This window comes from Seriola dumerili, unplaced genomic scaffold (genome assembly GCF_002260705.1).
Source record: "Seriola dumerili isolate Sdu_G_001 unplaced genomic scaffold, Sdu_1.0 BDQW01000052.1, whole genome shotgun sequence".
Taxonomy (NCBI): domain Eukaryota; kingdom Metazoa; phylum Chordata; class Actinopteri; order Carangiformes; family Carangidae; genus Seriola; species Seriola dumerili.
In genome coordinates this window covers 17,988,026-18,015,479 of record NW_019174307.1, presented here as the reverse complement: position 1 = coordinate 18,015,479, position 27,454 = coordinate 17,988,026, and the positions used below count along the sequence as shown (strand labels likewise).

At 39.9% G+C, this 27,454-nt stretch overlaps 1 protein-coding gene across 1 annotated transcript in view; it reads left to right on the top strand.

Annotated features, from left to right (window-relative positions):
• The window catches only part of cerkl (ceramide kinase like), a gene marked incomplete at its 5' end in the record, with an annotated part of 34,308 nt that overhangs the window by 903 nt on the left and 5,951 nt on the right, over nt 1–27,454 (top strand). Inside the window, 6 exons of the mRNA XM_022740291.1 lie at nt 1,625–1,734; nt 9,155–9,385; nt 18,867–18,998; nt 19,895–19,958; nt 22,625–22,755; nt 22,887–22,961. Coding sequence (XP_022596012.1) covers nt 1,625–1,734; nt 9,155–9,385; nt 18,867–18,998; nt 19,895–19,958; nt 22,625–22,755; nt 22,887–22,961 — 743 coding nt within the window. The remainder of the gene's footprint in view (nt 1–1,624; nt 1,735–9,154; nt 9,386–18,866; nt 18,999–19,894; nt 19,959–22,624; nt 22,756–22,886; nt 22,962–27,454) is intronic.

The window sequence follows — 27,454 nt, the reverse complement described above, 5'->3', positions numbered from 1 at the left end:
TGTGTCTTTTGTCCCCAGGTGTCTTCTGTTTCACATACACACATAAACAAAATATACAGACGAACAACAAAACAAACACTACAAACATACAATACATCAGCCAATAAGTAGCTGCAGCGCACACACTTAATTTCTTTAATTTTTCTACATTGGACAACAACACTAGAGACATCATGACTATAAAATAACATATGTAAATATGTGGTAAACAAAAAAGTGTTGAACCACTGCATATTTCATATTTTAGATTCCTCAAAGCAGCCACTGTTTGCACACTATAAGCATGGTCTTAACCAGCTTCATGAGGTGGTCACCTGGAATGGATTTCAGTTAACAGGTGTGACTTGCCAAAAGTCAATTGGTGGCATCTCTTGCCTTCTCAACGAGACCAAACACAACAGCCCGTCAGCCCTTTAAGACCTTTAAGACATGAAGGTCAGTCAATCCAGAAAATTTCAACAACCATCAAAATCATCAAACTCTATAAACTCTCTCATGTGGACCACCCCGGGAAAGGAAGACAAAGTGTCACCTCTGCCTCAGAGGATAAGTTCATTAGAGTTACCAGCCTCAGAAATCACCAATTAATGACACCTCAGACTGGAGTCCACATCAATGTTTCCCAGGGTTCAAGTTGTAGACTCATCTCAACATCAACTGTTCAGAGGAGACTGCATGAATCAGGCCTTCATGGTTTAATTGCTACAAAGAAACCACTTCTGAGGGAGACCAATACGAAGAGGAGGCTTGCTTGGGCTAAGAAACAGAAGGAATGGACATTTGACTAGTGGAAAGTTGTACTTTGGCCATGTCTTTGTGAGATGCACAGAAGGTGAACGGATGGTATCTGTGCGTGTGGTTCCCACCGTGAAGCATGGAGGAGGGGGTGTGGGGGTGCTTTGCTGGGGACACTGTTGGCAATTTATTCAGAATTCAAGGCACACTTAACCAGCATGGCTACCACAACATACTGCAGCGACATACCATCCCATCTGGTTTGCGCTTAGTGGGACCATCATTTGTTTTTCAACAAGACAATGATCCAAAACACACCTCCAGGCTATGTAAGGCCTATTTCACCAAGAAGGAGGGCGATGGAGCGCTGCATCAGACAACCTGGCCTCCACAACATCTGAGTTGGACGGCAGAGTGAAGGAAAAGCAGCCAACAAGTGCTCAGCATATGTGGGAACTCTGTTGGAAAAGCATCCATGAAGCTGGTTGAGTGAATGCCAAGAGTGTGCAAAGCTGTTATCAGAGCAAAAGGCGGCTACTTTTAAGAATGTAAAATTTAAAAAATACTGTGCTTTGTTTACTCTTTTCTTTTACTTACTACATGTCATTTCATAGTTCTGATGTCTTTAGTATTAATCTACAATGCAAAAAAAAAAATAGAATAGAATCAAAGAAAAGCCATTAGAGACAATGAGTCCAAACTTTTGACTGATACTGCAGATTTAAAAAATAATAGGATTTGTGTATTTACTCCGAATGATCTCAAGAAAGTAAATATATTGTTGTACTTTGCTACAGATATCATTTATATGAGTTATTATACAAGTTATGAAAGACCTTCTCTGTATTTTCAATGTCTGATTAATAATGCAGTGTATTGTGTGTGTCAGTGAGTGTGTTGTGCTGCGTGGGATCTTCAAACTGGGGAAGAAGAGTCATGATGTACTGCTCACCCGAACCAGACTGACCTGGACCCCCATCACCCCCGAGAACCCCACAGGTCAGTTACTGCGGTGACGCGTTGTCATGGTTATGACTGCTGACAGGCAGACAGACTGTGTGTATGTCGAGGCAGCTGGTGCTGTAATGGAGAACTTCTATCATGTTGAGACCACCTGAAACTTGACATCTGGACACGCACATCCACTGCATGGGGGACAATCTGAATGCTTCCCATGGCTCTTTATCGGGGGCAGGAAAGTTAACCAGGACCCTGTTTCCCAATAAAGATCGATGTTAGAAGTCAAAGAGGTTTTTCTAAAAGCATTTCTATGAACACTCACGTTTCCCAAAGCAGCACTTAAGAGTGAGTGCACATGCATGCTGTTAGCTTCTTAAGGCCAGCTGTCTGTGATGCTGAAAACCAACTTTGCTTAATTATCTGTGTCTATAAGCTGTGCCATACATTAAAAATACATCCATTGATATTGACCCAAAATGAAGCAGTGGTGGTTTCCGTAATCTGATGTGATTCTATCATAATTTCTGTATCAGACTTGCTGTATATAAGCAGCAAACAACATGCACATAAATAAAAAGAAAAGGGAAGATATGAAATCTGAACATTTACCATCAAGTGTCATTTCGGCAAGAGGTATTGAAAAGGCAAGAAGAGGGAGAGGAGTGTGATGATGATAGAAACTGCAAGATGAAATAAGCAAATCAATTGCTGAATTCATTTGCGCTTGTGTCTTAGTTTAGTTTTTCGTTTTTCTAATCTAAACACTATCCATCATTTTCCATTAAATACATAAGTAACTTAACAAAGAGCACTAGCATTCATGATCAAAAACAATAAATAAATAAAGCCTAGTTTTTTTGGCTCTTCCTGTAGGTTCTGAAGCTTCTTAAGATGCTCCTAGTTTTTTAAATCCAAACTGCACCCAAACACAATTTTTATTGAATTTTTCCACAAATTGTCAAAAGAAAATGTGAATTACGGTGCGTCTCCATCCATGACTGTTGTGCTTATAATAGGACTTGGATGCACGAAGGGTTTTGAATCCAATACTAACTAATACCAGAGCCAGCATCACCAATATCAATACTGATTATTATTATTCATTGTTAAAAGCAGCTAATGCTTTCATGTAAGTAAATATGTAATTTATGCGGTGAATGCATTATTAAATCTACAAACATAATGTTCGAGTCATGAAAGAGAAGAGAATTGTGATTTTTTTTTTTGTGATCTGACAACCTGGACTCACTGTAGGTGTAGGCCACCACCATCCTTCATGCAGTATCTCATCCATGTTGGTTTCCTGCAGCGTTGATCACAGCAGACGCCTCCAGAAAGACACTTCATTCTGTGTGATTACAAGCAGCAGCAGAAGCTCAATTTCAGGCCAGCTACATCTCCAGCAAGCTAAAAACAAACACACAGATTTTCAGTTAGTACACAGACTTAAAGAGCCACGGCTTTTAATTTTTCTGCAAGAGGACAAGTGTATGAAATTGATGGACCTAAAACGAGCCTTCTCCAGTTTGGAATAGATAGTTTAACAGATCCTTTAAACGTTAACAGTCTCTGTTTTGGTCATGTTGTGGTAATATTATTATACTGTTTTGGTAATGTCCTGTGTTGTGTGTTAGTTTTTGGTTGAAATCCATTCAGACAGAACTGGTTAGTGGAGTAGGATGAAGGTGTAAATACAGTGTGTGTGTGTGAGAGTGTGTGTGTGAGAGTGTGTGTGTGTGTGTGTGTGTGTGTGTGAAGCCAATCTGTTTTGCTGTATTTCATCCAAGCTAATGTCATTAAGCCAGAACTCTGTGAGTGTGTGTGTGTGTTGGCAGTAGTAGAGAGCAGTTGGTTCAGCCCGTGGGGGGTTATTAGAGTCTCTCAGTGTGAGGAGATTAACACACACACACACACACACACACACACACACACACACACAGCATGCTGACAGGCTGACTGTGTATGTGTGTGTGTTGATTATATATTTCTATATAAATGGATCAGCTGTTGTTGTTTATTTCTACACATGAATTCATCCTGTCTCACCCAACAGCCTATCTGTCTGTCTGCCTGCCTGCCTGCCTGTCTGTCTGTCTGTCTGTCTGTCTGTCTGTCTGTCTGTCTGCCTGCCTGCCTGTCTGTCTGTCTGTCTGTCTGTCTGTCTGCCTGCCTGCCTGCCTGCCTGCCTGTCTGTCTGTCTGTCTGTCTGTCTGTCAGACAGTTCAGGTCTCACCTCCCAGACACACAGACAGTGTTTTGTATCAGTACTGAACCTCAGGTATTGTACCTGCAGCAGTATGAAAGAATTTCAACGACTCCCAGCTTCATGTAGTTTGAAGTTAGTACACAAGAAATCAGTGTATGTTAATGTTTTGTACTGATGTGAAATCATGACACATACATGCTAATGGCTTTCAATAGAGTGTCAAAGAGGAAGGGGATATTTCAGGCATCCCTGGTTTTTGAGGTAAAAGTCCTATTAATTTTCTGTGCAGTTGCTTTGGATAAAAGCATCTGCCAAATGAGTAAATGTAAATGTAATACAACCTGATTGTTACATTATTCAGGAGAGTCTTTTATTATTTATAAACTATTTTGACAAAATTTAATAACTCTTTTTTTGTTTTCCAAAATCTTCAATTTCATAAAATTCTCCAGCCTTGCCAAGCACCTCTACTTCCTTTGTGCCATGTACTGTGGAACATCGTGTCCATCTCCGACAGCGAATTTAGTCTGTGTTTTGGCATAAAAAAAAAAAAACCTGCTCAGGTTAACTATTAGTATGGAATTGGGACGCTCTGCTTTCCTGCAGTAAAGTATCTCTGGAGATTTTAGACTGAGTGTGAAGGAATGATAACTGATCAATTTACAATCAATTAACAATATCAGAGCGGTGGCGCAGTTTACATGATCAGTATCATCAGTGACAACTAGGGAGAGATGCAGCGCTGCAGCCTGTGAGTGTGTGTGTGTGTGTGTGTGTATAAATTACAATCCATCTCCCCACAGTCCGCCACATGGCCTTGTCACCATGAGACTGGACTGGCACTGTGTGTGTGTGGGTGTGTGTGTGTGTTGTGGTGTTGTCCCTACACGTCTAATGATTTACTTTTAGGGTTTTTATGTGTTTTTATTGTTGAGTTTAAATTAGAAGAAGGTGAAGCCTCCAGGTAGCAAATGGAAGTTCACATAAGGGCGTCATAATGATAATAATACCAACATAACGTATATGTTTGTTTGTGTGTGTGTGTTGTACATGTCTTTCTATGGCTGAGTGGACAAATCTTTGAAACCATCATTGTGAGGACTTTATCCGGTCCTAACAACGTCAAAGGGCTGTTTGAGGGTTAATTTTAGGGTTGGGTTTTGGCATTTAGTTGTGATAGTTATGATTATAGTAAGGGGCTAGGGAATGCATTATGTCAATGACACCAATCTGTGTGTGTGTTTGTGTGTTTCTATGTGTGTGTTGGCACAGTGGGTTGATGAGGGCATGATGGGAAACTCATCTCCATCTGGAACCAACACACTACCTGTGATGGGCAATACACAGTGACAGTGTGTGTGTGTGTGTGTGTGTGTGTGTGTGTGTGTGTGTTTGCACGCAGCGCTCTGTCAGCTCAGATCAGAGTCATCTCTATTGGAGTGGATGGAAAATCTGTCTTTCTTAATTTGATTTTTCCATGTTTTCTGTTTGGATGGCATTTGTGTCACCCAAACATAATAAGAAAGAAAACAGCAAAACAACGACAGAGCCACAGATCTACAGAGCTTTTTTTCTAGCCTTTTTAGTTGATGGTTTTTGGTTTAATGACACATTGTTTTCATCACTTTTATCAACTTTGTTTCATGCTGTAGCAGGCAGCTGTTTTCATCAGACAAGCTCCAATAAACCCACTGTACACTACCTGCTTAACACTAAACAACAGACAGACAGAATAAGCATCTAGCTGGTGAAAAAAGTGTAAAAATGTAGCTTCTGGAGACTAACTGTGAATATTTACAATATTAAATGAACACAATGAGCAGACAATGAAACAAAAACAACAGACACAGTCACTCTGACATATGGATGCTGGCCTCTCCGGGTGGACGAGGGGTGGGTTGTTCGGGGTATGTGATATCTGATAACAGCAGGAGGGTATTTCATAGAGAGGAGGGGTTAATCAGCTATCATCAAATATAACTATTTCCTGATGAATCCGTCCCCTCTGAGTGGTTCAGAGCTGTTTATATTTTACATGTGTAATCATATAAGATATGTCTTCAGAGGTGACAAATACTATACATTAATAAACACTTAAAGTAATTAATTAATACAAAAACATCCTTATATCTGCTCACATTTACATGAAAGTGTGTTAAACCATTTATTATATGTATACTGCTTATAATTACCTATAAATGCTTAATAGGGGATAGTTGAAAATTGCTACCCATTAAATTATAATAACAAAATTATGCCTTCACTTGATATTACAATGTTCTGAGTCCCTTTAGTTGCTATTCATTGAATGGTCAGACAAGTTCAGAATATTGAAAATAAATTAGTAATGACCAGGGTTCTTCAGAGGACTCAGATGAGATTACACATGCTGGGAGGATAAGCTTTGGGAGCATCAACAAAAAGGTTTGTAGCTATAAATAGCTGTTATGAAGTAAACATAAAATAGGTTACACTTTGGTTTGGGCTCCAATCTTTGGGCCTGTTACATATCACATACAGTATTTAATATTATATTCTGTCTATAGCAGGGCTGTAAAACAGAGGTTTAATTCTGGATAGATGGATATTCTAACTTATTTATCTAGATCTGGATGGATTTGAATATTTCTGATGATTAAAGTGGATTAATATTATATTTTTTTCATGTACAGATGTTTGTCCACCTGCCACGACATGTGTCTGTCTGAATCTGGTTTGATCTTCGAAATAAAAGTCAATTTCATGCTGCAAACACAAACAAGCGGTGCTGCAACTAATGATTAATTTCATCATCAAGTGATTTGTTGATTATTTTCTCAATAAAAGGATTAAAGGATAGGTTCACAATTTTGTGTGCACTCTCTCTGTGTGTACACTCACTCAGTACATTCTATTGGATCCTCCAGAATATCCTCTATATGAGATTGTACCATACCATTTTGCCATACTGCTTTTGGGCAATCAGCTCTAACAGCCACAAATCAGTGGAACAGCCTGCCTGACGATGTGAGGGGCTGCAGCTCTATCAGCAGCAAAACCAACTTTTAAACTTTGCTAAAAGCAGCTCAGCCCTGCACTCACTGATTTTGATATTCCATATATTTTTTTGTATATTTGATGTTGTTTCTAATCTGTACAGTTTGTTATTGCCTTGTTTCTTTGCACCGACCAGCCAAGGCACTACAGATGTAAATTAGCTTGAAACTGTAATCTGGGACGGTTCATCAAATGGTGACATTTATGTTTGAGCTGTACACTGTCCCATGAATTAATAATTTTTTCAAGTGTTTCGTACAAAATCCAGGTGACCATATCAACAATAACAGATTTTGCTTGCTGTAATCATTTCTCCTGGTCATACTGGCCATTAAAACGTCCCCTTGGAACAAAGCCTCCATTATATGTTACGTGGTTTGCTTCATGTGTTTAGATAAGAAGAATTTATCTTGTTTATTTAATATGTATAATTTTATTGGCCCATAATGAACATCCTGTCCTATAAGTTCTTCACGTTTGCAGGCTATGTGTCACATCTGGACAGAAGAGTTAGTTGTGATTACTTCAGACATGTCTCTAGTAACAGCACGCTAGAGAGGACTTAGTTACTTAGAGGACTTTAGAAAGTAGAGATTACAATCAGAAAGTTGGGAGCTTTAGTTTTTTGCGATCACAAAGTAACAGAGAAGTAAATCCTAGAAACACACTGCATTTTTTCATAAACATTATAATGTGGCTAGTGGAACAGAGGCTAGCTCAGATGTGACATTATGAGTTTGTCTCTTTGTTAAAATAGATTACAATTATTTTTCTGTTGATTGATTGTTTCAGCCCTACACACAAACAAACTTTCCTGGTTCAGGGAGCATTATACAAATATTGAATAGTCACAGTTTGAATCAAAAGTCATCATAAAAAAGAGTGATAATTCACCTTGTTGGTGCTGGAGGTGTCCTGTACACAGTTTGATGTCTCTTTTATAATGGTGGTCTATGGCAAAATGCTTTTTGGTCTTTTTGGGGACTCTGCTGCTCTGTATCAGCTCAGTTATTAACAAACAAGGTATGAATAAAGTGTGTGTGCATGTGAGTGTGTGTTATGCAACTCTGAGCTCTGCTGACATTATCCTCAGAAGATTAGATGATTAATCGCACACGAACCAATCAGATTCGGAGATTCCTCTCCGATTACACTGATTGATTGACAGGTGTTGCTAAACACTCTGCTGATCAATGGATTAGTGATTAATAGAGTTAATTATATTATGTAACGTGAACACAGGTGAACCAACAGCATTAGCACGTTACATTCACATTTTACTATGACTGACAAGGACGGAGGACAAAATAATGTAAACACCTCCTTTTTGCACACTGATTATCAGTGATCAGATAATGTTATTCACAAATTCAAAACTAATTACAGAGTTTTTATAATTATCAGTAAACAATAAATAGTGACTCTGCAGACATACAAAACTTAACCTAATTCATAAAACAAACGATAAACAAGGATGTATAATAGCACTCATTATAATAATAATGATAATGATAATAATATTAATAGAAAAAATTAATAAATAACATTTAATAATAGGCTTAATATAACAATAATATGATTGTTCATAGAAATCACTGTTTTTATTTCAGTATTACATAAGACAAAAAATTCTTGTATTTAAAAGAGAAAAGATAAGAAAAGTCCAACTTTTAATGTCATCGACAGCTATGCTAATATCAAAGTTACCTTAAAGGAGCTATTTGTAAGTTATGCTGTTGCTACATAGCCAACGTTAGCATTAACAGCTGTTTACAATACCAGTCTTGCTAAGAGCTTCAGTCATCGTTGTGTTTACAATACAAGTTTGTAATACGTCCTCTCAGCAGCGCTACTTTTTCAGGGCAGCCTGTACGCTACAGTGACTCGGTATCGGAAAGTGACAAGATAGGCTAGGGCTAGCTGGTTAGTATGTTAACGTCAGTAGAGAAAGACAAACAAAAGGGTTGCTTTCCACCGCTAGAGACAGCTCTTGGTGAGTAAAGGAATAAAGTTTGATGCTGAACTCGCAACATTTGTTATTTTAAGGAGCATTTTGACATTTTAGGAAATACAGAAACATGAACACAACTGGAGTCAACAGTCTTTTCACACAAGTCTACACTTAGTAGTGAGCAGTAACCTTTAAAAAACTACATCTTAGTAAAGTCAGATGTATGTTGTGTTCAGGTGTTGTGTGTTCTTCCCCTACCTCTGCAGGTGAGGCGTGCGTGCTGCAGCCAGGTGTGATGCTGCTACAGGACGTGTTTGCAGTGAAGGTGAAGCGGCGGCGAGCAGCGGGCCAGGAGTCTGGGGGAGCTGTGCTCGGTGTGGCTCTGTTCTGCTGCAGGAGGAAAGGGAGGAGGCTGGAGGAGGACACGCTGCACCTCCACAATGCCTCCGCCGAGCACACAAACACCTGGTACAACACCCTGAAGGAGCTGCTCACAGGTAACACACACATACATGTTTGTGTATCATCAACAGTAATGAGTGATCAGTCTCCCATTACAATCATTAAACATTCAAACAAAAACCTACAATCAAATCCTCAGTTAACCCAGGTAATTATGTTACTGTAAAATCAGACAACTGCAGTCGTTAGTCGACCTTAAAATCTCACTGAAAATATCCAACATCAACTTCAGGGTTGANCTACAATCAAATCCTCAGTTAACCCAGGTAATTATGTTACATCAGCACCATCTGATCACCTGGTCAGCACCAACGTAAACATCACCNCAACTGCAGTCGTTAGTCGACCTTAAAATCTCACTGAAAATATCCAACATCAACTTCAGGGTTGATTAGGAATAAGGTGCAGCTGTGCAGGTGAAGGGGGGGGGGCACCTCACTGACAGTGAGAGCAGCTGAGATCAGCACCATCTGATCACCTGGTCAGCACTAACGTAAACATCACTCGCTGCACCTCTTACACTTGAACAAGACACTGAACCCCAGCATACCGTGCTTTGGACGGAAGCTTCTGACAAATGGAAATGCTGCTTTTGGACGCTTTTAGTACCATAAACCAATTAAAATGCCAATTTTAATTAAATTCTAAATCAAACCTTAACTATCAGCACAGTGGGATGGCATTCAGTGACTGGGAATACGTATTTCTTTGTGATTTAGATTAATTAAACCACAGATATCGCAGGTTGGAGCCTCCTCCACATAGAGTCCTTGTCAACCTGATAGACTCGTTAAAAAAACAGGCCGAGTAAGATTGAGTTTGTCTGTGTTACATAAGAGCTGAGATACACTGGAAACATGACTCATTACTTCTGTGAGCGTCATACTGTAAGATGATTACAAGGGTTGAGTAATACTGTTGTTATTAGCACTAACTGTCTTTGTATACATTAAGCTGTCCATAGGCTCATTGGTGATTCTTTTCATAATTATAAAAACAAAGCTAACCATGACAAAGGTTAGTATTGTATTCAGTCACTACCCCTGTACACAATTTAACAAAGTCACTTTGAGCAGCCAGTCTTGTCTGTTGCCTTTGTACTGACTCTGGTATGAAGCTTTAAGTTCTTCATGTCAAATGAAAAAATGACTCTTTAAATTGGGAAAATGTCTGTCTGTCTGACTGTGTGACTGAACTAGAATCCAGGTTGTTCCACCCACAATCTCATGTGATGGCTCCCCCTGTTGGCCTCCAGTTCATCATATCCCTGTCATCTGAAAGTCAAGCTCCAGCTTTTGTGCTTCAGTTCACCAGTGGAGGGTTGGTCATAATAGGAGCACTTCATTAACTGTCTGCCCGCTCCCCAACTCTCCTTTTTGTCACCTGCCCCTCTAAAATGTGGTCTGTTAGTCATTCATTTATAATGATTTTAACTTCTAACTGCCTGGACTTTTTCATGGCTACAGAAACTTTGCTTACTCCAAATGATCCTGTCCCCTTTAATGATTCTACCTTCTCTCATTTTCATCTCCCCCAGCGCTCAGGTCAGGTTTATACAGACCTCCTAAGATAAATGGTTTTATTGATGAATTCTTTGAGCTAGTCTCTCTTGTTGTACCCAAATATGATAAAGTTGTCATCCTTGAAGATTTCAATATGCATATACGCTGTCCTTCTAATCATCTATCCCGGGATTTCCTGGATCTTATCGAATCTTTTATCTTAAATCAGATTGTTAAAGGCGCCACACATTCACTCACTTAGTGGATTTCTCTCCATGATCACTGCACCTTTGTCTACTTTATGTCTGTGGGTGACATGATATGAGACAAAACGTGCACACGTCTCATGTCCAAGGATTAGCTAGTTGTCAGACAGCTGCAGTGCTAGCTGCTCAGATTATAATTTCATTGTTTTCTATCAGCTTGTTCATCACTCAGTTTAATGAGGTGAGTCACAGTTACATCAGACAAGAGAGCTAATCTGCTAATCCACCACAGAGAGACAAAGAGACACAGATTACACACACACACACACACATTCAGCAATACTCAGTAACATGTCATCAGCAGTTGAATCATGCTGTCTACGAGAGAGATTAGCCTCAGCACTGTCTACAAACGTGTGTCCAGTTCATTTTACTTCAAGATGAAAGTCTGTAGGAACTTTAAACATTAGCTCATACACACTACAGGGCCAAAGGTATGTGGACATTTGACCATGACACCTGTATGTGACGGTTCAACATGTGGTTCCAAAAACATGAGCATTAAGCTCCTTTCCACCAGATTTCTGAACCTGGCTAAAGAGATTTGCTCCCATTAGACTACAAGAACATTACTAAGGCCCAACACTGTTTTCCACAACAAAAACACAGACGGAGAGGAGAGGAGATTTATATCAAACTTCTCCTCTTCGTCTCAGAAAGAAAGAAGTAAAAGGTATCGTGCAAAATGTTAAATTCTTCTTTTAAAGCTGCATTAGTCAATATTTTTTATGTTAACAATGGATTAAAATACTTCATGTAATCGGAAAGGTGTGACAAAACTACAGAGAATTATCACCCAGTCTGAGTTCCCATCAGCTCTCAACACTATCACAGAGTCATTTTAATCGCAGCAGACTGCTCAGACCTGCTCAGACCTGCTCAGCACCAAACGGCAGACGGATTGGATCGGATAGGACTCAGAATCAGCACATATCCAAAATTAAAGGACTCGGATCTAAGTCCACAACTCTAGTTTTTTCTTTCATCTTTTCACTCATGATTCATCAACATTTATTGACATTTATTTTTTTGCATCTCATCACTTCCCTCAACCCTGTTTGTATCCTACCTACCTGCTGCTCAGAATCTATCAGGAGGCAGGCAAAGTTAAAGACTTCAAACTCATTCACCTATTAGAGCCATATTTTTTTCAGGGGCAGGTGGAGACCAGACCAGAGCTAAAAGGAGAGTCAATATTGGACATACATACATCAGATGAATACAAAAATCTGATAGTTATATAAATAGGTGTAAACAGAAAGCTGTTTGCTAACAATGTTATTGTCAACGTCACAACATCAACGTCACAACATCAACAAGAACGTCACAATAAATGTTGATGAATCTGATCCATCATGTTAAACATGTTTCCTGTAAAAAATAAAGCTGCATGAATTCAGACAACTTCAACCTCAGCAGCACGAACACCTCCTGACAGGACCTGTTCAATAACGCTCTGGACGTTGCTGCAGGCTGAAGTTCCCAGACGCTGGTTTCCCAGGTGCACTGAAGTGGGCGGTGCCTGGCTGACACTTTATACACAATAGAAATGTTGTGAGTCCCGGGTGTATGGATTTAACTCACACACACACACACACACACACTTTACATTTCAGGTTTTCTATGTTCATCCAGCGATGTCAGCTCCAACAGAGACGTTACAAGCTATCCATAAATTAAGAGGTCGAAGGTCACGCACACACGCTGCCATCGTCCTGTCACCATGGCATCGGTCTGACATGTTATCGCTGGTCACCTGTCTGTCTGTCCGTCTGTCTGTCCATCAAACCAGATTACCCATGAGGCCCAGCAGCAAAGTCACAACTTCTTTAAGTATTTGTGCTTGGCCTCTCTCTCTCTCTCTCTCTCTCCCTCTGTCACACACAACCACCACACCCACAACACACAACACATCACACATCACACCACTACACACACACACACACACACACACACACACACACACACACAAATGGCTCACAGGTCTTGTGTCAGCTCACATGGTCACACTGCACATCAAACTGTGATGGCTTTTGTGACTTTACACACCGCGGCGGAGGAGTTTGGTGTGTGTGTGTGTGTGGAAGGTAAACACACACATACGGTCGCTCTGCTGCTGTGCGGACATTAAGCCTATTTTCCAGCCAGAGGTCAGTGTGAAAAGCGTATTGTTTTGTGAATCGTGGCGTTGCGGAGCGGGCAGTCCACCGCCACTTCTTAACCTTCGGGTCCGAACATTCAGCTGCACAATGGTGAGCAGAGAGCAGACACTTCCTGTTTCCACAGCGTTATTCTGTGCCGTTTGCTGTATGAAGCAGCTGCAGAATGCTATGCAGAGAGTGAATGGCAGTCAGAGTGACAAAAGGCGAGTAGTAATGCTGTATAGAGTCTGTTTCCACACGCACAGTCAGACGGTGGGATGGATTGACTGCAGTTGTTTAACAGCACAACAGACTGACAGGCCGGCGGCGGCGGCGGAGATCACGGGACGGCTGGACTGAGCTTGCCCTAGCCGCCAGGTGCCGTCGTGACTCCTCCCAGATCAATTGTCTTGTCAATCCAATGTCAGTTTGCTTCTCGCTTACAGAGTTGTTAATTTGGGTCCACTGTGACAAAGTGTAATCTTTGGGAGGCAGTGATGGCCGGTTGGTTGTACTGTAGGGTGTCATAAGGTCAAATTGACACCATCAATACAATGTGTGGCCAGTAGGAATAAAGTTCGATAACGTTTTATCAAATTCAAATCCTTTTTGAATTCCTTATCGAATCTTCGGTTTATCTTTCAGTAACTAAAATATAAAATACCAAGTGAAAGATGTCTGATCACTTTTTCTGGGCTAACAGAAACACGACAGTTTTTAGTGGCAGCCTGATTGATACTGAAAATAAATTGAGCAGAATAATGTATGAAATGTTCATTAAATACATCTGACACATTCAGTTAACAGCTGCAAGTGCTGAATGTCCTGCGTCACAACTATGAAGTTGTTCAGATTAAAATGTTCAAATGATATGAATCAAAAGAGCACTCCACTGATTTAGTATTGCACTGTTTAATTTATGTTTCCTTATTATCCAGCTGTTTCTCACAAAAGCTTAACAAAGCAGCAAACAACAGATAAATATTTAACCGTGAGCATCAATCTGCTACTTCCAGACAGACAATAAGTAAAGCCAGGACTAGATACAGTGGCTGGTGACTCCATAATGCACAAAGAAAGGGAATGAAAACGAGAGTATGTGAGTATTTTTAATTGATGTACTGTTCTTCCTAAATGGTATAAATTGATTAATTAATTGATTATATTAAAAGTAATAACATGTCTTGGTTAACTGTTGGCATGTGTATCAAGAAAATAACACTCAGCTTTACCACACTTTGCATCAGACAAGTTTTTCCAAGTTTAATTGCTAAAATTTGGTCAGTGAAGCAATCTTTTATGCTGGGGACACATTCCTCTGTCCAGCATTTTAATATCACCTTGCACTGCACTATTATAACACTGTCGGACTCACTATGGACAGTCACATAGCTGGACTGTGTATGGGTGAAACTATTAAAAGGATTTTGAAAGAGCAACGGCCAATGGGAAAAGCTCAACACTTGGCTGACCAATGGTGTAACTTCATCACTCACTCACTCACTCACTGACATGCGATTTACTATTTTTATATTTATTACAATATAAAACAGAAAAGCAGCAAAAACAGAACGAACGTCAGAAAAATTACTTAGATGATTATCGGTTGTTCCCTCAAAATATTCTGACTTAATTCTCAAAATCTAAAACATCAATATCCAAATGGAGCAAGCACATGGGATCACAGAGGAAGAATGAAGTGATAAACACAAAACTGTATTAGTTTAACGGCTGGTTTTACTGTGTGAGATGCTCACTGTCATGTGACAAACACAACTAGGTCTGAAGAGGCCCTTTATGGCTCCGTGTATGCGCGCGTGTGTGTGTTACATATTAACTACTGTCCATGAAGTCACTGACTGTATCCATGGTGATGTGCCTTCCTGTCTCTCTCTCTTTCATATTCAGGTAGAAGGCTTTATTAGTTTGTCAGGAACAAAAAACTTTATAGTAGCACACATTCATACCCCACCCACCTAACTCATATACGGTACAGGAGGTCAAACTCCCTGACACCCAATGTATTACCCTGTATTTCACACACTGTTTTAAATGCAACCTGGCAACACAATGATTATGAGAGGTAAGAAATATTGTGGTGTTGAAAAGTGACTTAACGTAATTTGAACGTAATGAACACAGAAAACCTGAGGCATGGTCGTTTTAATCCATCACAGCTTGTAAATAGCTTGTTTTGCCCAACTAATAGTCCAAATATATTCAGTGTACAGTGATATGAAATGGAGAGAAGCAGTAAATTTCCCCACTGGAGCAGCTGGAACCAGAGAAAGTTTTTAGTTTTTGCCTAAATAAATCGAGAATCTGATTAATTACCAGCTGTTTAACGCTTTTAATTGATTACTGCTGCTCACTGGGCTCAGATGGAGTCTGAATTTAAATATAATCTGTTTTTGTCAACAACAGTCAGCAGCTCAGTCTTCAGTGCTCTGTCAGAAACTCAACACTTCTCTTTGACAACATCGGGATTGTTTACCATGGTAACGCTTCGGCAGCGCCATAGCAACCTGCCGCTGGCCGAGGCTGGGAGATGATCTGATGGATACTCAATCTCTCAACATCTCTGTGTCTATCTCCTTTCTTCTTAGAAAAATATCAACATAGGGAATGACATCATCTCCTGTGAGACTGTGTGTGAAAGAGAGCATCAATCATGCAGAGAGAGAGAGAGACAGAGAGAGAGAGAGACAGAGAGAGAGAGAGACAGAGGGAGAGACAGAGAAAGAGAGAGAGAGACAGAGGGAGAGACAGAGAGAGAGGCCTGTTTTATGCTTTCAGGATCAGGACTGAGAACTATTTTTCTTGAGTCATGAAATAGTGATTTTTTTTTGTTTGTTTTTTTTTAAATTCTTTTGTCATTAACACTGTGAGCATTAATCTGACTATAAACATGTACACAGTATAATCGCTGTAAAAAGTGTAATATTGTAATTATTAGAACCCTGTTTTTTAATCTGTATTTATTTATGTATATTTTTTCAAATTGGCTGAAGTTTGGGCAGCCCTGGGCAAATTACTTTTTTTTTCTTAAGTGAAAATCAGCAAATACACATAAAAAATGTGAATCCACTGTTACTTTTTATTTTGAAACTTAGAAAAATAGAAAAAATAATTGAAATAAAATGAATGACTCAGAGAAAGAGCACTAATTTTTATGCTAGTTGCAGCAGTCGGTCACTAAGTGTTGTTAGGACCTTAATTTCCTGCATGAGCTGTGTGTCACAGCAGCCACTGTGTTGGTAAAATCAGCATCCAAACTACAATAACTAACCTCCAGTTGTTTTCAGGACACAGACATCCACCTGTCTCTTTCACCTCCTGCTGTTTCTTTGCCTCACGTCTTTCATTCTGCAACTCTCCTTCAACTCTTCTACGTCCCCCTGGGGAACCTCTATTCCAGAGTGACTGAGAACCTTTAGAGGAAGACAGGAACTTGATCAGCATGTTCCCGGAAGGAACTAGAAACTAAAAGTAGTTCCAGGTGTAAAAGAAACAGTACTTTTTGATGGATCAGGAAATATCAGGGCGGAGTTTAGTGAACTGAACATTGCTGATTGGTCAAACACAGATACAAATTATTTATATATATATATATGTAATTTATTGCCAACTAGTTTAATACTTTAATGGTTTAAATCATTTTGCAAGCTGAAATGCCAAATGTTTGATGCTCCCAGGTTTCAAATGCCAGAAATTTCTGCTTTCCCTTTTCTTATATTAAATATTTTGGGATCTTGGACTGTTGCACAAAACAAGACAGTTACTGAGGTCGTGAGATGTATCACATTTGTTGTCAGTGGTCAGTTGTCCTACTGTTGAGTCTGTTACACAAAAGAAGTTTTAAGCAACTTCCTAGTTCATAGTAAACGACCAGCGTTACATTAGTGACACCCTGGCTCATAGTGCTGCCTTGGAAACCCTTGGATGGGGTGCAAAGCGCTATCCCAAGCCCCAATGCCATCGTGGGTCCTTGAGCACAAGCATTTCTCCTGTTTTACTGTTTAAAAGAAAGATTTAGGCAAGTAAATGCTGCAGGGGTGTGAGCTTACACAGGAATCATGTTTGTTAGAGTAGAGATGAGCCTATGAGTTATTTTGGGGCACCAAAGGGATGAAGCTTCTGGTAATGGTGGGGGTCCAGTAGAGAGAGGAGAGGTGGGGGTGTTGGGTAGCTCCTCCTCACAGGAACTCCTGAGAGCCTGGTCAGAGCCGTGGGGTGGAGTGATGGCAGGGGGTGCGCTGTGTGTATGGGTGTGGGGTCATTAACAGGGCGAGGTCACGGCCTTTTGGGAGCAGATTATTGTAATGAGCTGGATAATGGAGCTGGTGTGTGTGTGTGTGTGTGTGTGTGTGTGTGTGTGTATTGATCCGTGCTGGTCTATGGGGATTTATAATGCGGTCTCTAAATCTGTCTAATGATGAGCTGTACAGGGGTTCAGTGTGTGCCTGCGTGTGTGTTTGGAGTCGATACCGTGTAACCACACGCACTGTCACACACAAGCACACGAGCGTCTGCTCTAAGTACAATCTACAATTCATCCATTTAGACTAGTTTGAATTTATGTGATGAGTACAAACTGGTTGTTAATCCAAACTAAGGTCACATGCAGGACTTAAAGCTGAAGGTGTATTTCTTAAAGTGTGTTCACTTATGATAACAGTGTGTAGTGATCAGTGTTTATTGCAGGCAGGATGAGGACAGTGTCAGCTTTAGTGGAGGAATAATGGTTGTTTTCATTATTAGTTAATCAATTGATTGTTGTTTCAAGGAATCCATTAATAGCTGCACAGATTTTAAAGGCTACGAACGACAGACCTAAACCCAAATAAAGTTTATTTTCAATGATTAATACAGAGAATACAAAAAGCTGGAACCAAAGAGATTATGGGAAATTATGAAGGTCACTTGTTTGATGATTAATAACCATAAAGATTGACAGATTAATGAATATTAAAAATAGTTACAGCTCTAATCATATTTTAAAATTCACTTCCTTGTTCACTCATTTAGTACTTTCTAATAAACATTCAATATTTTACACGATAGACAGAAATAAACTGAGATGTCCATGTCATGGAAAATATTGTAAATAGGGAGGGAATTCCATTAATTTTGCAGCTTTTTGGTCACAAACCAAATTAAAATTTGTGGCGATATATGAAAAGTTATGGTGAAAAGTTACAGGATCTCCACTTATTATGATTCATCATCCGGGAGCCATGAATTTCAGTAAAAGTTCGTACCAATCCATCTAGTAGGTCAACTCGATGAGTGGAAATGTTGATTTTCTGAGGATGCTAGATGAAAAATCAGGGGATTACCAAAGTCTTCTGTACTGTTAAAAGCAAAAAGGTTGAGATATTTCAGTCTGGAACAAAATGGTGATCCGACCATCAGATTGACTTTTCACTGTAGAACATCACAGTAAAATCATCTGTAGAATAAAAACTACAGATGAGAGGACAAAACTTTTTACTCTTTCTTTCTTTTCTTCACAAGTAAACTTGTTGAATGTGATGGAGCCTTAGTGTTAGCTGCTTACAGAGTGTGTGTGTGTGTGTGTGTGTGTGTGTGTGTGTGTGTGTATAGGGTTCAGCAGTCGGCCCAGGTATCTGAAGGTGTTCATCAACCCCAGCAGCCACAAGAAGGAGGCCGTTCACATCTACAGAGAACATGTGGCTTCGCTCTTCAAGATGGCGGACGTCCGCACCGACATCACCGGTCAGTCCGCCTGTTTATTTATTTATCTACTGATCAGTTTTACAACAAATAGAATTGACGGTTATTTTATACCTTGCACTGACAGTGGGTGGAGATGATTTTTGAATTGTATTACACCTCACACGTATTATGATGAAATTCTGTGTAAATCTGGTGAACTGTTGCATCGGTTTGAACATTTTGATTTCGTCTTTATCGACATCAGAGAAGATGTGAAATCTGTGTCTGTGTGAGTGTGTGTGTGTAGAGGAGGTCCAAAGGTCAGAGTTAATGGCAGTCTCTGGTCGCTAGGTAACCTGATACCAGAGGCGGAGCCTAGCCCATCTGTTGTGACAGAGGGAAACAACCTGCTCCTCTCTTCTCCTTGTTTCCTTTCTTTTTCTCCCATTTTCTCCTTTCCTTTCCTTTCCACCCCTTGTCTCCTCTTGTATCCCCTCTCCTCCTTCATCTCCTCCTTTCCTTTCCTTGTATCCTCTCCTTGTCTTCTCTCCTTTCCTTTCCCTCTCCTTATTTCCTTTCTTTTCATCTTGTTTCCTTTTCTTTCCTTTCTTTTCCTCTCATTAGCTCTTTGCCTTTCCTTTCCTTTCCTCATTTCCTCTCCTTGTCTCCTCCTCTCATATTCTCTTTTCTCCTTCTCTCCTCTCATTTCCTCTCCTCTCTGATCCTGGTTTCCTCCTCCTCTCAGCAGATGGTGTGATATCCGTTGTCCGACTTTTTTTGGCAGTCATCAAACACACACTTGTGTACATGTGACCACACACATGCATGAACACTCTGTCTCTGTCTGTCTCAATGTCTCTCCATCTGTTTACCTCTCTCTCTCTCCCTGTCTCTCTCTCTCTTTCTGCCTGTCTGTCTCTCTCTCTCGCTCTCTCTACCTGTCTCTCTCTCCACAGTGACAGAGAGGAAGGGTCATGCTCTCTCAGTGATGAAGGAATGCAAGCTGGATGAATATGATGGGTTAGTTGTTTCTCTCTCTCCTGTGATTTTAAAATGAACACTGGCTGGGAGTAAATCACTAAAATGTGATTTCTTGCCATACAGTAAGTTTGTTAAAGGTAATTATACACAAAATAGTGTTTGATAAAATGTTTAATTTGTGATGTTATTCTTCCATGGTATGTGGTAATATCTGATAATTTCCTATTAAAAGAACATGTGATCTCAGTCACTGGATACTCCACATGATGTTGTTCCACACAGCTGGAGTGAAAGTGTTCATTATAGCATGAAAATTTCTGTGATTGGAAAAAAAAGGCATCATCTTAAAAGCTCATCTAGTTATATTAACGTAATAAAGGCATTTCAGGGCTAGGGATAAAAATCACGAGTTTCAGCAGGTATTACATCATAGAAGATGGGCAGATTTTGGCAAAACTTCCCAGGAAATACTGTATTACAGTCTGGCAGGTGTATCTCCTTTATCTGCACAGACAAACTTATGTACAGGTGAGTTTCACCAGCTCAGGATCCATCAGTGTGTTCTTGTATATCAGTTTAGAGTTACAGTAGTTAGTCTTGGTCTTAGTATTGTAATTATGATAATGAAAAGTATAAAATCAGATTCTAACAGAACCCTTTTTCTTAACACACAAGAAAGAGTTTAGATTTATGGGTTATTATTTGTATTGTCAAATTATATGTTCCACTTTAATGCTACAAGAGAACTAACCAAACATGTTTAATAAACGTAACACAATCTCTGATAATGGCTTTGGCCCAGCTGGAGTGTGAACTTCCCCAAAACCAATTCCAGTGTTATTATTACTGATAGATATGAAATGATTTAATTTTACAGTGAAGAATAAAATCTAACATGTTAAAGCTAAATGACGCTTCAGTTATGAAATAAAGACCCAAATTTTTACATTAAAATGGAAGGTAATGTTAAATAAATGTTGACATGTCAAACTGCGACATCCGTCAATAACAGACTGAACTGAACCAGATAATTAAACAGCAGTTTACAGTCAGAGGCTGACACTAAAACACACTGACCCAGACTGATTACATACACACACACACACACACACACACACACACACACACAGACACACACAGAGAGAAACAGGTGAGGTCAAACACCAAATGCTAATTGAACTAACCTCAATAAAAGTGAAAATAACATTTTATGTAACTGAAATAAATAACAACAGCTACTGTATAACTACAAATACAAAAACACTGAAAAAACACTGATCAAACTCCCATCACTCTATCTGTGATGGTCCGTGTGTGTGTGTGTGTGTGTGTGTGTGTAAGCAGCTTTTGTGCTCAGCCCTCATAAAGCTTAATGTGCTTAGAGAAGATTAGCTCAGCGTTGCTAAGCTAGCTGCTGAGAGTGTGTGTGTCTGTGTGTCTGTGAGTGTGTGTGTGTGTGTGTATGTGAGGCTGCTCTGGTGAGGATTTGGTTGAAACCTACATTTGCCAATTAGGCTGGCTGTCACCGTGGCGACCGGAGCTTCAGGTAATCCCATACACAGGAGGAGGGGGAGGGGGCGGAGTCTGTTCACTTCAAATTTACGGCAAAAACAAACTCTGCAGATGAACCTTCTCACTTTTCAATGAGCTCCTGAAAACAAGGACAGACCTGTCAAACAATCAAGTTATGATCACTGTTATTCTTGTCTTTTACTATGACAACTACTACTGCTACTGCAACACTCCTGCCTCACCTGCACAAAATCTGACAAAACTGTACCCATAATAATTAACACCTACCTAACAATACTCTGAAATATAATGTAATAATAAGAAAATTCTCAAACCAAGGTTGAACATTTTCTTCCATGCTCATCATTTATTATTTTTAGTTTTGACCCTAAGAAATCCCCAAAATAAACTTTTGTCTTGCCGTCAAACAAACTGACAATATCGGACTCACCACCTTTTTTTGAATATTTAAAAAACTACAATGTTTTTGTAATTTATTTATCACAACTGTTGCATTATATTTTCTGTAAATTCTGCCTCCCTTCATTATGGTCTAAATGTTGTTTCAAAGATGTCTACACCTTCAAGTATGTAATTCTGATTGAGGATAATAAATCTATTTTCTTTTCCCAAAAAACAGTTAAAAAAATTTATCATATTTAATCTGGAAAGAAAAACAAATTAATTTCACAGACTGTCACTTGAGCTCACTTTATTGACATGAAGGTCCGGTCCTGAGACAAATTTTTTTCACTGCTAAAGTCACCTTTTTTAATTTGGGATTTTTTGAAACTGTGATTTAAGACTTGGAACTGATGTTATAAATGTTATTTAATTGCTCACAGTCTAAAATTGGTAGAATTTTGATTTAAATCAAGAGATATCTGTTAGAAGAATAAGTTAAATATCATTCAGCACGAAAAAATCTTCAGGTTTGATACCCAGTACTAATGTTATGAGGGAAGTACTCAGTACTGAGGCTTCATACCTGTTCATGGCACCAAAAATAAAGCACCTGTGTGAGTGTTCACTGTCACTGGATTTCACAATAAAAGTTAAGGATAGTTTTAGGATAGTTTTATTTTAACCTGGATAACTGAGGTGGCTTTACAAAGACAGAAATCACTTCCCACCTGTTTGATTCTACCTGTACAACCTGTCCTGACACTGGTCTGTCTCCACCTGTCTGTCAGGGTGGTGTGTGTTGGGGGGGACGGCTCGGTGGCAGAGCTTTGTCACGCCCTGGTCCTCAGAGCTCAGCTGGATGCAGACTCTCCAGAGAAACCAGTGAAACCAGTGCTTCCACTGGGGATCATTCCTGCTGGTGAGAAAGAGGACACACCCACATATAGATGCACAGCGTGTAGATCCGCACACAGTAGATCCAGATTATGTAAAAACTGTCAGGTAGTGGTGATGTCCTTTTATTAACTGTCTGTCTGTCCATCTTTACAGGCTCTACAGATGTGGTTTCCTGTTCTGTCCATGGAGTCAGAGATCCAGTCACTGCAGCCCTGCACATCGTCCTGGGTAGGTTCTCCTTGTTCCCGATCACATCATCCTAGCTCCATAGCCACACTGGCTGTGGTAGGTTCTACCTGATCAAAGTTCTTCCTGTCATTGATCTATAGCGATGTCGTCCTTAATGGGTTCTACCTGTTTTAGATCTATTCTCCGTGGTCATCCTGGATGGTTTTGATCTTTCATAGATTTATAGTCAGTCATCAAGGGTGGCTTCTATCTATTACATCTCTATAGTTGGCGGGTCATCCTGGGTGAGTTCTATCTCTTATAAATCTACAGTCAATCCCAATGTCATTTCATCTACTTGAAGCAGGTCTCAGGGAGCTAATCAGGGTCTTGTGTTCAGGCTGAGCGTTGATGGGATTGGCTGACGGTCACTCAGACAGGTTAGCAGTTTGAAAACAAACAAACCCAGAAAAACAGAAGTTTGGGGGGGTGGGACAGATGTCTAACAGCGGGATCAGTTTCACTCTAAATCACAGCTTTACTCATTGTAGCCACACCCCCTTCACCAATCCCTGCCCCCTCTCAGGTAAACCTGCCGACCAATCAGCTGGCAGCAGACACTCTGAATGACAGTTTGTGGTGAGATGGGGGTTCATTAACACTAATTAACACTGGAAGCTGTGTGTGTGTGTGTGTGTGTGTGTGTGTGTGTGTGTGTGTGTGTGTGTGTGTGTGACAGACAGATGGGAGTATTCAGTGGTTTTAATAAGTCTACTTCCTTAACAATAGTAAACAGTTAAAAATCAGGCAGGAAGCTGTTCCCACGGACACCAGGTGAGTTCAGATGTGTTGACGACACAACCAGGTGAACATACCTGAACTTTTACTCAGTGAAGGTTGTGAACCCATTATTGTTTTACACACCAGTTCCACGGTGAAATTATAAGGCAGGGGCGATATGACAAAATAGATCACAGATCATTTCATCAGAAAATGTTACATATATTGTTTAAAATCAGTTTGAAAACAGCTGTGAATTCATCAGTGATGTTTGTAAACACAGCAGGAAAACAGAATGATATTTTCGATAGAAAATCAAAATGTAAATAAAACCAATAATGGATCAGTTGACAAACGGACAATAAAAGAAAGTTACTTTATGATTTAAACTCTCCAGTATAAATATTGGTTCCACCTTTAAGAAGCGTTGCAGGTTTGATCTCACTGACACACTGACCATCTCAGCTTTAATCCTCATAACACACACACACGCGCCATATGGTGAGGAAATCAGATTCTATCCAGAGAGACAGACAGGCAGTCAGACAGACAGGTGGGGAGACAGCAGTTCAGTAGGTTACAGCAGGTATGTGGCCAGATGGCACTGTGTGTGTGTGTGTGTTTGTGTGTGTGTGTGTGTGTGTGTGTGTGTGTGTGTGTCAGTTCGTCTGAAAGCTGATCAAGCATCATGTTCAATGGTCTCGATGGTGAAATAAGTTTGATGAGGTTGATTTTTCGTCTGTTTTTATTCCAGTTGCTTCTGTTGTTTGTTTGTTTGTTTGTTTGTTGTGGTGATTGCAGCTGTCAGGGGATGATACACATCAATAAACTGCAACTGAGACCAATGGCATTATTAATATGAATAATAATATTGATAATAATAATAACACTTCTAGCCACAGTAGCAACGGAGCTCATTGACTCATAATGAGTAAAAACTTTTCCAAAAGAATCATTACTTTTTCATTGGTAGATCTACCCATCAATTTCCCACCATTTATCTGAGTCAAGGAGAAATTATTAATTAATTATATTACAAAGAATTGTTGTTAAATGCATCTGTTAAGTACTGACAAAAAATTTATAGAAATTTGAATAAATTCATGCACTTAATAAATACTGTGGGCCTTATCGTCCCTATTGGTTTTCTTAAGGATTGGTTAGATAAGTAGTTGTTCAGGTATGTGCTTTGAAAGTGATCAACTTAAAGTGACAATGTGATGTACTTAAAAGTTTAAACTGGAAACCCCAACAGCTGTGTCCACATACAATGTTTTTTATGTAAAAGAAAAAGACTATTCTGCAAAAAGACAGCCATAGGACTGATGCTCGCATATTTGAAAGTCTGAAAGATGATGCATGCTTGTGATGAGCGTTGCCATCACTTGCCTCTGCCATGCACATCTGTAGTGATGTATCACTAGCCGAACACTGAAATACACACCTTTCCTAATAGCAGACTGAAGAACGTCATGTCGACCAATCAGAAACCTTCAGAAACAGACGTTGCTGGCTGCTTCACATCAGCTGGTACAAGCGAATCTGCTGTAAAGGAGACGGTTTCTACGGGACATAAAAAACAGTAAATTTATAGAATTAGTTAAAGGAAAATTTCACACCAAAATGAGAATTGTCTTATTGCTTTAGAAAACAGTTACAACATCCCAATTCAATTTGCATAGAAGAAATCGGAAAAAGGCTATTACACTTGGCCGAGATGAAAAAGTCGACTGAGTAAACAACAGCAGAGACACATTTATCCTCAAACTGCTGTAAATGTTCTTTGAATTCTGCGGCTTCAGAGACGGGTCAGACTGGACTGATATAAAGCCAGGAACTGGTCCCTCTACTGCAATGTGATTCCAGACATTTATGGATACTAACACACACACACACACACACACACACACACACACACACACACACACACACACACACACACACACACACACACCCCCCACCTCACCCCTTTGCCCCTCTCACCCTCCAAACCCGGCACAGTCAGCATCGGCATGGCGACACCAATCGATGCTCCGCGCCCCGCTGAGCGTGTCCGCACAAGGCCGAGCGAAGGGCCCCTCCGCAGGGGATTGTGGGAAAGTTGTGTTGTGATGTGTTGTGTGTAGTATCCATGTAATGTCTGGAATTCACATTGCTAGCTAGAGGGAACCCAGTCCCTGGCTTTTATCAGTCCAGTCTGACCCGTCTCTGAGCCGCCAGAATTCAATAAGAACACTTTACAGCAGAGTAATAACATGTGGTCTTCTGCTGATGTACTCAAGTCCGACTTTTTCATCCTCCGGCCAAGCTCTATAATAGCCTCTTTCCGATTTTCTTCTATGCCAAATTGAATTGGGATTTGTAACTGTTTTCCTAAAGCCCAATAAGACCAATTCTCATTTTGGTGTGGTGAAATTTTTCCCTTTTAATAATTCCGTATAAATTACTGTTTTTTACTGTCCGATAAAAACGTTTTCTGCGCTTTACAGACTCCGCCTCTCTGTTTACCCCGTTGATCGTGAAGCACGCACCCAAGGTAACGATCCCCTGTTGGACGCGTCAGGACCGCTCCTCAACCATCTCCTTGCAAACTTTCCTACTGGCACCTCTAATATACGATACAGCTCCCAAATAACCTCGGGAGCGAACATAGGTAATCTCCACGTCACTTACTTCTGAACACAGCTACACACCGACGCCAGACAGAACAAACTTTCTGAAGGTTTCTGAATGGTCGACATGACGTTCTTCAGTCTGCTATTAGAAAGTTATTTCAGTGTTCGGCTAGTGATACATCATTACAGATGTGCATGGCAGAGGCAAGTGATGGCAACGCTCATCACAAGCATGCATCATCTTTCAGAGACTTTCAAATATGCGAGCATCTAGTCTATGGCTGTCTTTTTGCAGAATAGTCTTTTTTCTTATACATAAAAAACATTGTATGGTGGACACAGCTGTTGGGGTTTCCAGTTTAAACTTTTAAGTACATCACATTGGTCACTTTAAGTTTGATCACTTTCAAGCAATACCTGAACAACTACTTATTAACCATCTTAAGAAAACCAATAGGGACGATAAGGCCCAAGTATTTTATAAGTGCATGAATTTATTCAAATTTCTATAAATTTTTTGTCAGTACTTAACAGATGCATTTAACAACAATTCTTTGTATAATAATTAATTAATAATTTCTCCTTGACTCAGATAAATGGTGGGAAATTGATGGTAGATTCTAGCGCAATGAAAAAGTATGATTCTTTTGGAAAGTTTTTACTTTCATATGAAGTCAATTGAGCTCCGTTGCGAACTTGAGGCTAGAGTGTTAATTATTATTATTACAAGTATTATTATTCATGATAATAATGCCATGTCGGTCCAGTTGCGTTTTATTGATGTGTCATCAGTCCCCCTGCAGCTGACAATCAACCACAACAAAACAAACAACAAACAAACAACAAGAAGCAACTGGAATAAAAACAGACGAAAAATCAACCTCCAATAAACTTATTTCACCATCGAGACCAATTGAACATGATGCTTGATCAGCTTTTCAGACGAACTGACCACACACAACACACACACACACACACATCACACACACACACATACACAACAACACACACCAACACACACAATCACCACAACAACAACCACAACAAACAACCACACAACCACACAAGTGCCATCTGGCCACAGTACCTGCTGTAAGCCTACTGAAGCGCTGTCTCCCACTGTCTGTCTGACTGGCCTGTCTGTCTCTCTGGATAGGA